General features: G+C 41.6%; 1 protein-coding gene across 1 annotated transcript in view; it reads right to left on the bottom strand.

Moving 5' to 3' along the window:
- Nucleotides 1-2,775: 2,775 nt before the first annotated feature.
- LOC109906965 (cadherin-like protein 26) overlaps nucleotides 2,776-10,986 on the bottom strand; it is a 30,706-nt gene continuing 22,495 nt past the window's right edge. Inside the window, exons 17-19 of the mRNA XM_020504775.2 lie at nucleotides 5,051-5,089; nucleotides 4,840-4,911; nucleotides 2,776-4,285 (exon numbers count right to left, since the gene is read on the bottom strand). Of these exons, the coding sequence (XP_020360364.1) occupies nucleotides 4,100-4,285; nucleotides 4,840-4,911; nucleotides 5,051-5,089 (297 nt within the window). The 3' untranslated portion in view covers nucleotides 2,776-4,099. The remainder of the gene's footprint in view (nucleotides 4,286-4,839; nucleotides 4,912-5,050; nucleotides 5,090-10,986) is intronic.

Raw genomic sequence — 10,986 nt, 5'->3', positions numbered from 1 at the left:
GCAGAGCTAAAGCAGTGTCTGTCAGACCACGAGACATCCCGAAAATCAGTCTTCTCCCAAATCGTCTGTAGTGTCTGCAAACCATTACTACCCCTCTATGGGAAGATAAGACTCCCGAACGCGACGGTGTCCTCCGTTTTGCACTATGTGACAGTGCACAAAGAACAGGGTCACCTCCACAGGCGTCTTGGGACTCTGAAGTCAATCTGCCAACTTCTGTCTGTAGCGTCCGAAACAGTTTGGGCAACACAATAATATGAACCATCTATGTAAAGGTGAGACTCTCACAAACACTTACATGCTTTGCTCTATGATGCCCACAGGCCTAACAAGACTCGTCTGAAGGTTCCCCAGTACCAGTTGAAAAAAATGAATGGGAAGTACAGTATACTACATATGGAGACTGCTTGGAAACAAGAAAATAACTCATTTCCTGATCATTCTCAGATATAGGACAGAGTCTTCAGAACAAACATCATTTAGATTTTTTTGGGGGGGACTATCCGTTGCTCCATGTAGTGAATCTGTTATTCAATTAGTTTGTATGGGCTAATAGCACAATGGGAATAAGGCCCAAACATTTTTTTCATCAAATAATGTAGTTATTTATATTTACAGGTACATCAAGGGGTCTTAAAATTCAAAATCAAATAGCTACGTAAATTATCCTTGGTATGACATCCCCCCTTAGACTCTTAAGGCTTATTAAAAAGTGAAGAAAAACACAAGCATGTTGTTCTAAATTAACTATCTAGGTCAGTGTTACCCAACTCCAGTCCTCGGGTATCCCAAGCAGTACACATTTTTATTGAAGCCCCAGGCAAACACAACCCGATTCAACTTGTCAACTAATCGTCAAGCCCTTTATGAGTTGAATCAGGTTTGTCCAGGGCTACAACAAATGTTTAATGTTGGGGATAGTCCAGGACTGGAGTTGGAAAACAATGAACTAAGCTACTCACCAAACTGTAGGCTACATATTTATGTTATTGAGGAGGCTTATACAGTGCCTTGCGAAAGTATTCGGCCCCCTTGAACTTTGCGACCTTTTGCCACATTTCAGGCTTCAAACATAAAGATATAAAACTGTATTTTTTTGTGAAGAATCAATAACAAGTGGGACACAATCATGAAGTGGAACGACATTTATTGGATATTTCAAACTTTTTGGGCGTGCAAAATTATTCAGCCGCCTTAAGTTAATACTTTGTAGCGCCACCTTTTGCTGCGATTACAGCTGTAAGTCGCTTGGGGTATGTCTCTATCAGTTTTGCACATCGAGAGACTGAAATTTTTTCCCATTCCTCCTTGCAAAACAGCTCGAGCTCAGTGAGGTTGGATGGAGAGCATTTGTGAACAGCAGTTTTCAGTTCTTTCCACAGATTCTCGATTGGATTCAGGTCTGGACTTTGACTTGGCCATTCTAATACCTGGATATGTTTATTTTTGAACCATTCCATTGTAGATTTTGCTTTATGTTTTGGATCATTGTCTTGTTGGAAGACAAATCTCCGTCCCAGTCTCAGGTCTTTTGCAGACTCCATCAGGTTTTCTTCCAGAATGGTCCTGTATTTGGCTCCATCCATCTTCCCATCAATTTTAACCATCTTCCCTGTCCCTGCTGAAGAAAAGCAGGCCCAAACCATGATGCTGCCACCACCATGTTTGACAGTGGGGATGTTGTGTTCAGGGTGATGAGCTGTGTTGCTTTTACGCCAAACATAACCTTTTGCATTGTTGCCAAAAAGTTCAATTTTGGTTTCATCTGACCAGAGCACCTTCTTCCACATGTTTGGTGTGTCTCCCAGGTGGCTTGTGGCAAACTTTAAATTACACTTTTTATGGATATCTTTAAGAAATGGCTTTCTTCTTGCCACTCTTCCATAAAGGCCAGATTTGTGCAATATACGACTGATTGTTGTCCTATGGACAGAGTCTCCCACCTCAGCTGTAGATCATGGGCCTCTTGGCTGCATCTCTGATCAGTCTTCTCCTTGTATGAGCTGAAAGTTTAGAGGGACGGCCAGGTCTTGGTAGATTTGCAGTGGTCTGATACTCCTTCCATTTCAATATTATCGCTTGCACAGTGCTCCTTGGGATGTTTAAAGCTTGGGAAATCTTTTTGTATCCAAATCCGGCTTTAAACTTCTTCACAACAGTATCTCGGACCTGCCTGGTGTGTTCCTTGTTCTTCATGATGCTCTCTGCGCTTTTAATGGACCTCTGAGACTATCACAGTGCAGGTGCATTTATACGGAGACTTGATTGTATTTATCATCATTAGTCATTTAGGTCAACATTGGATCATTCAGAGATCCTCACTGAACTTCTGGAGAGATTTTGCTACACTGAAAGTAAAGGGGCTGAATAATTTTGCACGCCCAATTTTTCAGTTTTTGATTTGTTAAAAAAGTTTGAAATATCCAATAAATGTCGTTCCACTTCATGATTGTGTCCCACTTGTTGTTGATTCTTCACAAAAAAATACATATATATCTTTATGTTTGAAGCCTGAAATGTGGCAAAAGGTCGCAAAGTTCAATGGGGCCGAATACTTTCGCAAGGCACTGTATGTTTGTTTAATCTAATTAATCAATTTATTAACCATATAAACCCTTAATTTTTGGTAAGAAATGTAAGATATTTTTAGATGTTGCAATAAAGTTGACTAAAGTAGAAGCTCATCTTATGTTTGTAGGTATTTTCACTTCGTAATGAGTAGTAAGTAATTACTGTAATGATTGTCGTTGGTGGAAGAAGGTGAGGACCAAGGTGCAGCGTGGTACGTGTTCGGCATTTTATTAAATATAACTGAACACTAAATACAAAGTAACAAAAGGCACAACCGAAACAGCTCCGTCAGGTGCAACACACACTAAACAGAAAATAACTACCCACAACCCATAGTGGGAAAACAGGCTGCCTAAATATGTTTCTCAATCAGAGACAACGATTGACAGCTGCCTCTGATTGGGAACCATACCAGGCCAAAACCAGAAATACAAAACATAGAACAAAAACATAGAAAAAATAACATAGAACGCCCACCCTAGTCACACCCTGACCTAACCAAAATAGAGAAGTAAAAGCCTCTCTATGGCCAGGGCGTGATAATTACATTGAAATACACTTAACTTAAACTAGCTAAATCCTGTGTAACGCCTATTAATTCATTGTACTTATGCAGACATTACATGTACTCTGTGGTATACTAATGTGTTTATTTTCTCACTTCTCGCTCCAGAAGCTTTAAATTGAGGACCAGGTTGTCAGGATGGGTAACGTACTATATAAGTACACATTAAGTACAAGGAAGTACCCCTCAAGATACACTTCATTTTAAGTAGCTAAATCCTGTGTAACACCTAGTAATTACATTGTACTTATGTAGATATTACATCTACTCTGTGGTGGGTTTATCCTCTCACTTGGATGGCAAGGAGGTTAAGGTTGTCATAATGGCAAATGTACACATTCATTCCAGGTTATTTTTTTTATAAACATTTTAAGCAACTTGGGTAAATCCATATCCATATCCTAAGCAGAAAGAAGGCCATAAAAAGTATGATTCACACAATGCTCATGTTCCCACAGAAGTGGTGTTGACATTTCAAAATTTCTATCGAAGTCATAGCATTGAAGTAAATCTCATTCTGGCATAACCAATAGATCAAGAGATTATGCAATTCTGTTGAAAATACTGTGAGGCGTGGCGATGATAAAAAAAACACATAACATAACAAAACGCCATACAAACACACCCCAGCCCTGTCAAAACCCGAAGTCCATAAAGCCATCCGAGCATGATGCGGTTTATTCAGTACAATAAGTTCATCATTCATTGTGTCAGACAAAAATATCAGCAGTAAAAGCCAATCCACAACAGTTTCGGTCTGTAAGAAAATGCCCCATTGATGTCGATAATGCAAAGCTTGATCCAAAATCACAATGGAGGATGTTTGGTGTAGCTGTGTCTTCTTCAACTGATAGGTCATCCCCCCCCCATTCACCTCAAACAGGGGACGATGACAGACGTGTCTAATAAGCACCATTTCCCAGTCCAGCCAGGTGTGTGTGTCTACACCCTAATGTTCCTCTCCTACATGTCCTGGCGACAGATGCCCCCCAGGGTGTTGAACTTTGACCCCAGGTCCCCTAGGAACTTCAAGTCATCCCCCTGGTTACTTAGCGATAGCTCATCCAGCGACTGGCACTTGCTGCCTCTCCCCTCGTATCTGTACTCGTAGGGTTGGTAGTCCACCTCATCTCCAATCATATACAGCCTCTGGGGAACCAATACGCCAATGTTAGAGGATGTTAACTATTCAACTTTTCAATAATTACATTTCTACAAGATCTTAAAAAACTCTCAATTCTAGTAACTAATGAAGTACTTATAATATATCAAACTGAGGGATATTTCTTACAATAAAGAATGTATGTAGTAGCAAAAAGACAAATATCATCACCATAGTTAGTTACTGTTTTCAAGACCACATGGTGCATCATTCACATCTCAACATAATTGTCCGTCTCTGTTTTCACAGCACAGGCTATTTGTGACATTTTCTACATGTCACATACGTGTCAGGTCGGATGTTTTAAACCCTCGTACTGTACAAACACCTGGTGTTACACAGTACTCTACCACGCTAATACAAAGGAGTTGTGCTAAAATGCCTCTTAGTGAGGATTACGGGTCTCATTGTGTGATTACACAGGGGCTGGCCTGAGGTGGTTCCCCCTCTGGGACCCACAGATCCCTCTCTGGGGCCCTTGGGCCAATGTACACACAACCGGTTCTGTAATGGCTGTGTTGCTTGGGGACAGGTATCTTACCCGGTCTATGTGCTCTGAAATGTGCTGGTCCGACAGCAGGCCGAAGGAGCGTGAGTATTTCGAAGAGTTACTCTAAGGAGAGAGCAGAGGAGCCGTGAAAACACAGGAAAACAAACATGAAGGCAACAATTTCATGCAGTGTGTATGTATCAATGGTGTGTGTGGTGTCAAGTAGACACGATTCTGATAGTTAGTGCACAGCAACACTTACCCTCATGGTATTGTTCCTGCTTGCAGTCCACGCCTGGTACTGCAATTGGAAAATTCATATTCACATTGTTGATATGAGAATTATTGACGGCATTAACGCACCCACTTCACTGTATAAATCCTTGATAACCTGTAGTTAATATGTAATAACCTGTCATAAATTGCATTTATACAACTGTCAAATCATATACAGAGCCTCCAGAAAGTATTCACACCTCTTGACTTGTTCCACATTTTGTTGTATTCAAGCCTGAATTTAAAACGGATTAAAAAAAAATATATATATCATTCTCACCAGTCTATACACAATACCCCATAATGACAAAGTGAAAACATATCTAGAATTTCTTGCAAATCTATTGAAAATCAAATACAGAAATATATCAATTACATTAGTATCCACACCCTGAGTCAATCCATGCTAGAATCACCTTTGGCAGCGATCACAGCTGAGAGTCTTTGTGGGACTCTAATCTTTCACACCTAGATCGTACAATATTTGCACAACCAACAACCAAGTTGGTTGTGGATCATTGCTAGACAGCCATTTTCAAATCTTGCCATAGATCTTCAAGGAGATTAAAGTCAAAACTGTAACTAGGCCACTCAGGAACATTCGATGTCGTCTTGATAAGAAACTCCAAGCCCATCATTAAGCTCTGAGCCCTGGGTTGGAAGCCTGCCCTGTGCAACTGGATCCTGGACTTCTTGATGGGCCGCCCCCAGGTGGTGAAGGTAGGAAACAACACCTCCACTACGCTGTTCCTCAACACAGGGGCCCCACAAGGGTGCGTGCTCAGCCTCCTCCTGTACTCCCTGTCCACCCATGACTGCGTGGCCACACACGCCTCCAACTCAGTCATCAAGTTTGCAGATGACACAACAGTATTAGGCCTGATTACCAGCAATGACGAGATAACCTACAGGGAGGAGGTGAGGACCCTGGCAGTGTGAAGCCAGGAAAATAACCTCAACATCAACAAAACAAAGGAGCTGATCGTGGACTGAGAGCAGAGGGAGCACGCCTCTATCGACATTGACGGGACCATACTGGAGAAGGTGAAAAGCTTCAAATTCCTCTTCGTACATATCAATAATATTCTGAAGTGATCAACCCACACAGACAGCGTGGTGAAGAAGGTGCAACAACACCTCTTCAACCGTAGGAGGCTAAAGAAAGATCCTCACAAACCTTCACATATGCACAATTGAGAGCAGGGCTCTCCAGAAGGTGGTGCAGTCTGCCCAACGCTTCACCAAGGGAACAATGCCTGCCCTCCAGGACACCTATAGCACCTGACTTCACAGGAACGTCACAGGAAGGACAAAAAGATAATTAAGGACATCAACTACCCGAGCCACTCCGCTATCGTCCAGAAAGCGATGTCAGTACAGGTGCATCCACGCTTGGACTGAGACACTGAAAAAGGCCATCAGACTGTTAAATAGTCATCTATAGCCAGCTACCACCCAGTTACTCAACCCTGCACCTGAGAGGATGCTGTCCTATGTACATAGACATGGAATCACTGGTTACTTTAGCAATGGAACTCTAGTCACTTTAATAATTTTTTTACATAATGTTTTACTAATTTCATATGTATATACTGCATATTACAAATAGGTATATCTTCTGTATACCAACCCTACCTTGTCACAACACAACTGATTGGCTCAAAATCAGTAAGAAGGAAAGAAATTCCACAAATTAACTTTTAACAAAGCACACCTGTTAATCATTTAAACGCATTACAGGTGACTACCTCATGAAGCTGGTTGAGAAACTGCAAAGAGTGTACAAAGCTGTCATCAAGGCAAAGATTGGCTACTTTGAAGACTCAAATATAAAATATATTTTGATTTATTCACTTTTTTGGTTACTACATGATTCCAAATGTGTTATTTCATAGTTTTAAAATCTTCACTGTTATTCTATAATGTACACAATAGTAAAAATAAAGATAAACCCTTGAATGAGTAGCTGTGTCCAAACTTTTGACTGGTACTGTATATACAATTGAAGTCAGAAGTTTACATACACCTTAGTCAAATACATTTAAACTCAGTTTTTCACAATTCCTGACATTTAATCCTAGTACAAATTCCCCGTCTTAGGTTCCCAGTTCTGACCTTTCTGCCTGTCCTGACCCTGATCCTGCCTGCCGTCCTGTACCTGCCTGACTCTGATTTGGATTACGACTCTTTGCCTGCCTTGACTTACATTTTGCCTGCCCCATGTACTATAATAAACTCAGACTTGTATACTATCCGCCTGAGTCCTGATACAAAATATATAGAAGCAACAAAGTGTTTCTACACCTCACAAGCTACAGACAACAGATAACATGGAAGTGGCAAAACACAGCTAGGGATTATGTTCACTAGTCTGATTGTCCTTTAGCCATGTCTTTATGTTTTACTTTGTGAAGGTGCAATAGGTGGTGCAGTTATGTATGTCTGATGGCAGTGTGTTCCAGACATAGGAAGCTCTTACAGAGAAAGCAGTTTGAATAATGGTGCTTTTCCTTAACGGGACTATTACTGTCACCTTTCATGGCAGACCAGGCCATTTAGGATCTTCAATACAAGACATGCGTCTGTGCATTGCCCAAGAATTTCCCAAATTAGGAGCTCATGCTTTCTGAGGATGTGACAGTGATGTCTATTGGGGTTTCGACCAAGCATTTTGAGAGCCTGTTTACAGACTGAATGGGTTATTAATTAATGTTGTACTGCAAGCTTGGGCCCAACTTGTCAAGCAGTTTAAGGTAGGGAGTATCATAGCTTTGAATTACAGTTTTTCTGCCTCCGTAGTCAATTTAAAAAAATGTTTTGGACATTAGCTGGTTGAATTTGGTAATTTGAGTAAACCTTTTCACCTGCTTTTTAAAAGAGTTTGGAATCAAAGTATGATACCAAGCTACCACCAGGAGTTTCTCCCCTGACACACATACATCTGGCCCAGTAGCATCAGTTGCCCTCTTTGTGAAGAACATGCAGACAGTTTTTTCACATTGAGATGCAAACATGAGTCACTGGACCATTACAGTAGTGAGTTATTTTGAAGCTTGTTGTTTGCTCTTTGCATGCACATGGACTTCAGGGCTTTTTTTGGTGCATGCACGTTCTTTCACACAAATTATCAAGGATCCCACCAGGTACAACCCTAAATCCGTAAACATGGGCACCCTCATATAAATTATCCTGACCAAATTTCCCTCCATCCATTGTCCATCGACCTGGCCAAGGCTTTCGACTTTATCGACTTTATCAATCACAGTATTTTTATCGGTAGACTCAACAGCCTTAGTTTCTCAAATGACTGCCTCGTCTGGTTCACCAACTACATCTCAGATAGAGTTCAGTGTGTCACATCGGGGGGGAACTCTGGCAGTCTTTATAGGGGTGCCACAGGGTTCAATTCTCAGGCCGACTCTTTTCTCTGTATATGTCAATGATGTCGCTCTCGCTGCAGGTGATTCCTTGATCCACCTCTACGCAGACGACACCATTCTGTATACATCTAGCCCGTTTTTGTACACTGTGTTAACAAACTTCCAAATGAGCTTCAATGCCATACAACACTCCTTCCGTGGCCTCCAACTGCTCTTAAACGCTAGTAAAACTAAATGCATGCTCTTCAACCGATCGCTGCCCACACCCGCCCGCCCGACTAGCATCACTACTCTGGACGGTTCTGACTTAGAACATGTGGACAACTACAAATACCTAGGTGTCTGGCTAGACTGTAAACTCTCCATCCAGTCTCGTGTTAAGCATCTCCAGTCCAAAATTAAATCTAGAATCGGCTTCCTATTTCGCAACAAAGTCTCCTTCACTCACGCTGCCAAACATACCCTCATAAAACGGACTATCCTACTGATCCGCGACTTCGGCGATGTCAATTACAAAATAACCTCCAACACTCTACTCAGCAAACTGGATGCCCCATATACCACCCACCACTGCGACCTGTATGCTCTCCTCGGCTGGCCCTCGCTACATATTCGTCGCCAGACCCACTGGCTCCAGGTCATCTATAAGTCTTTGCTAGGTAAAGCTCCACCTTATCTCAGCTCGTGATCACCATAACAACACCCACCCGTGTCACGCACTCCAGCAGGTATATCTCACTGGTTATACCCAAAGCTAACACCCACTTTGGCCGCCTTTCCTTCCAGTTTGCTGGAACGAATCTCTGAAGTTGGAGACATGTCTCCCTCACTAACTTTAAGCATCAGCTGTCTGAGCTGCTTACCGATCGCTGCAGCTGTACATAGCCCACCTGTAAATAGCCCACCCAACTACCTACCTCATCCCGATATTGTTTTTATTTACTTTTTTTGCTCTTTTGCACACCAGTATTTCTACTTGCACATCATCATCTGCACATCTATCAATTCAGTGTTATTTTGCTAAATTGTAATTCTTTGCTACTATGGCCTATTTATTGCCTTACCTCCTTACTCCGTTTGCACACACTGTATATAGATTATTCTATTGTGTTATTGACTGTACTTTTGTTTATCCTATGTTTAACTGTGTTGTTTTTGGCCGCATTGCTTTGCTTTATCTTGGCCAGGTCGCAGTTGTAAATGAGAAGTTGTTCTCAACTGGCCTACCCGGTGAAATAAAAAACTATAACATTTTCATCAGTTTCCAGATTTAGCCAAGGAAGAGTGCTCTTTTGGCCAGGTTTTGATTTCCTTGTAGACATTTGTAGGCTGGATTGTGGATAGAAAAACCTGACTGTTAGCTTCCACATTTTTACAGGACAGAAGATTCCAGTTCATTTCCGTAATTGCTTTTTCAAAATCATTTAACTCACCCTTAGGTATTCTGAGCTGATCAGGCTTGCAGTGCCTTGCAAAGGTATTCAACCCCCTTTGGCATTCATTTTTTATTTTGTTGCAAATGCACAACACTGTCTAAATTGGTGAAGTGAAATGAAAAATGTACTTGTTTCAAAAAATAAAAAAAAATGGAAAAGTGGTGTGTACATATACATTCACCCCTTTTTCTATGAAACCCCTAAATAAGATCTGGTGCAACCAATTACAATCAGAAGTCACATAATTACTTAAATAAAGTCCACCTGTATGCAATCTAAGTGTCACATGATCTGTCACATGATCACACCTGTTCTGAAAGGCCCCAGAGTCTGCAACACCACAAAGCAAGGGGCACCACCAAGCAAGCGGCACCATGAAGACCAAGGAGCTCTCCAAACAGGTCAGAAACAAAGTTCTGGAGAAGTACAGATCAGGGTTGGGTTATAAAAAATAATTGAAACTTTGAACATCCTGCGCAGCACCAATAAATATATATTTTTAAATGGAAAGAATATGGCACCACAACAAACCTACCAAGAGAGGGCTGCCCACCAAAACTCATGGACCAGGCAAGGAGGGCATTAATCAGAGGCAACAAAGAGACCAAAGACAACCCTAAAGGAGCTGCAAAGCTCCACAGCGGAGATTGGAGTATCTGTTCATAGGACCACTTTAAGCCGTACACTCCACAGAGTGAAGAGTGGCCAGAAAAAAGGCATTGCTTAAAGAAAAAAAAATAAGCAAACATGTTTGGTGTTTGCAAAAAGGCATGTGGGAGACTCCCCAAACATATGGAAGAAGGTACTCTGGTCAGATAAGACTAAACTTGAGCTTTTTGGCAATCAAGGAAAATGCTATGTCTGGCGCAAACCCGACACCTCATCACCCCGAGAACACCATTCCCACAGTGAAGCATGGTGGTGGCAGCATCATGCTGTGGGGATGTTTTTCATCAGCAGGGACTGGGAAACTGGTCAGAATTGAAGGAATGATGGATGGTGCTAAATACATGGAAATTCTTGAGGGAAACCTGTTTCAGTCTTCCAAAGATTTGAGACTGGGATGGAGGTTCACCTTCCAGCAGGACAATGACCCTAAGCTTACT

Source organism: Oncorhynchus kisutch, linkage group LG17, assembly GCF_002021735.2.
Source record: "Oncorhynchus kisutch isolate 150728-3 linkage group LG17, Okis_V2, whole genome shotgun sequence".
Classification (NCBI taxonomy): Eukaryota; Metazoa; Chordata; class Actinopteri; order Salmoniformes; family Salmonidae; genus Oncorhynchus; species Oncorhynchus kisutch.
This window is presented reverse-complemented; position numbering and strand designations above follow the sequence as displayed.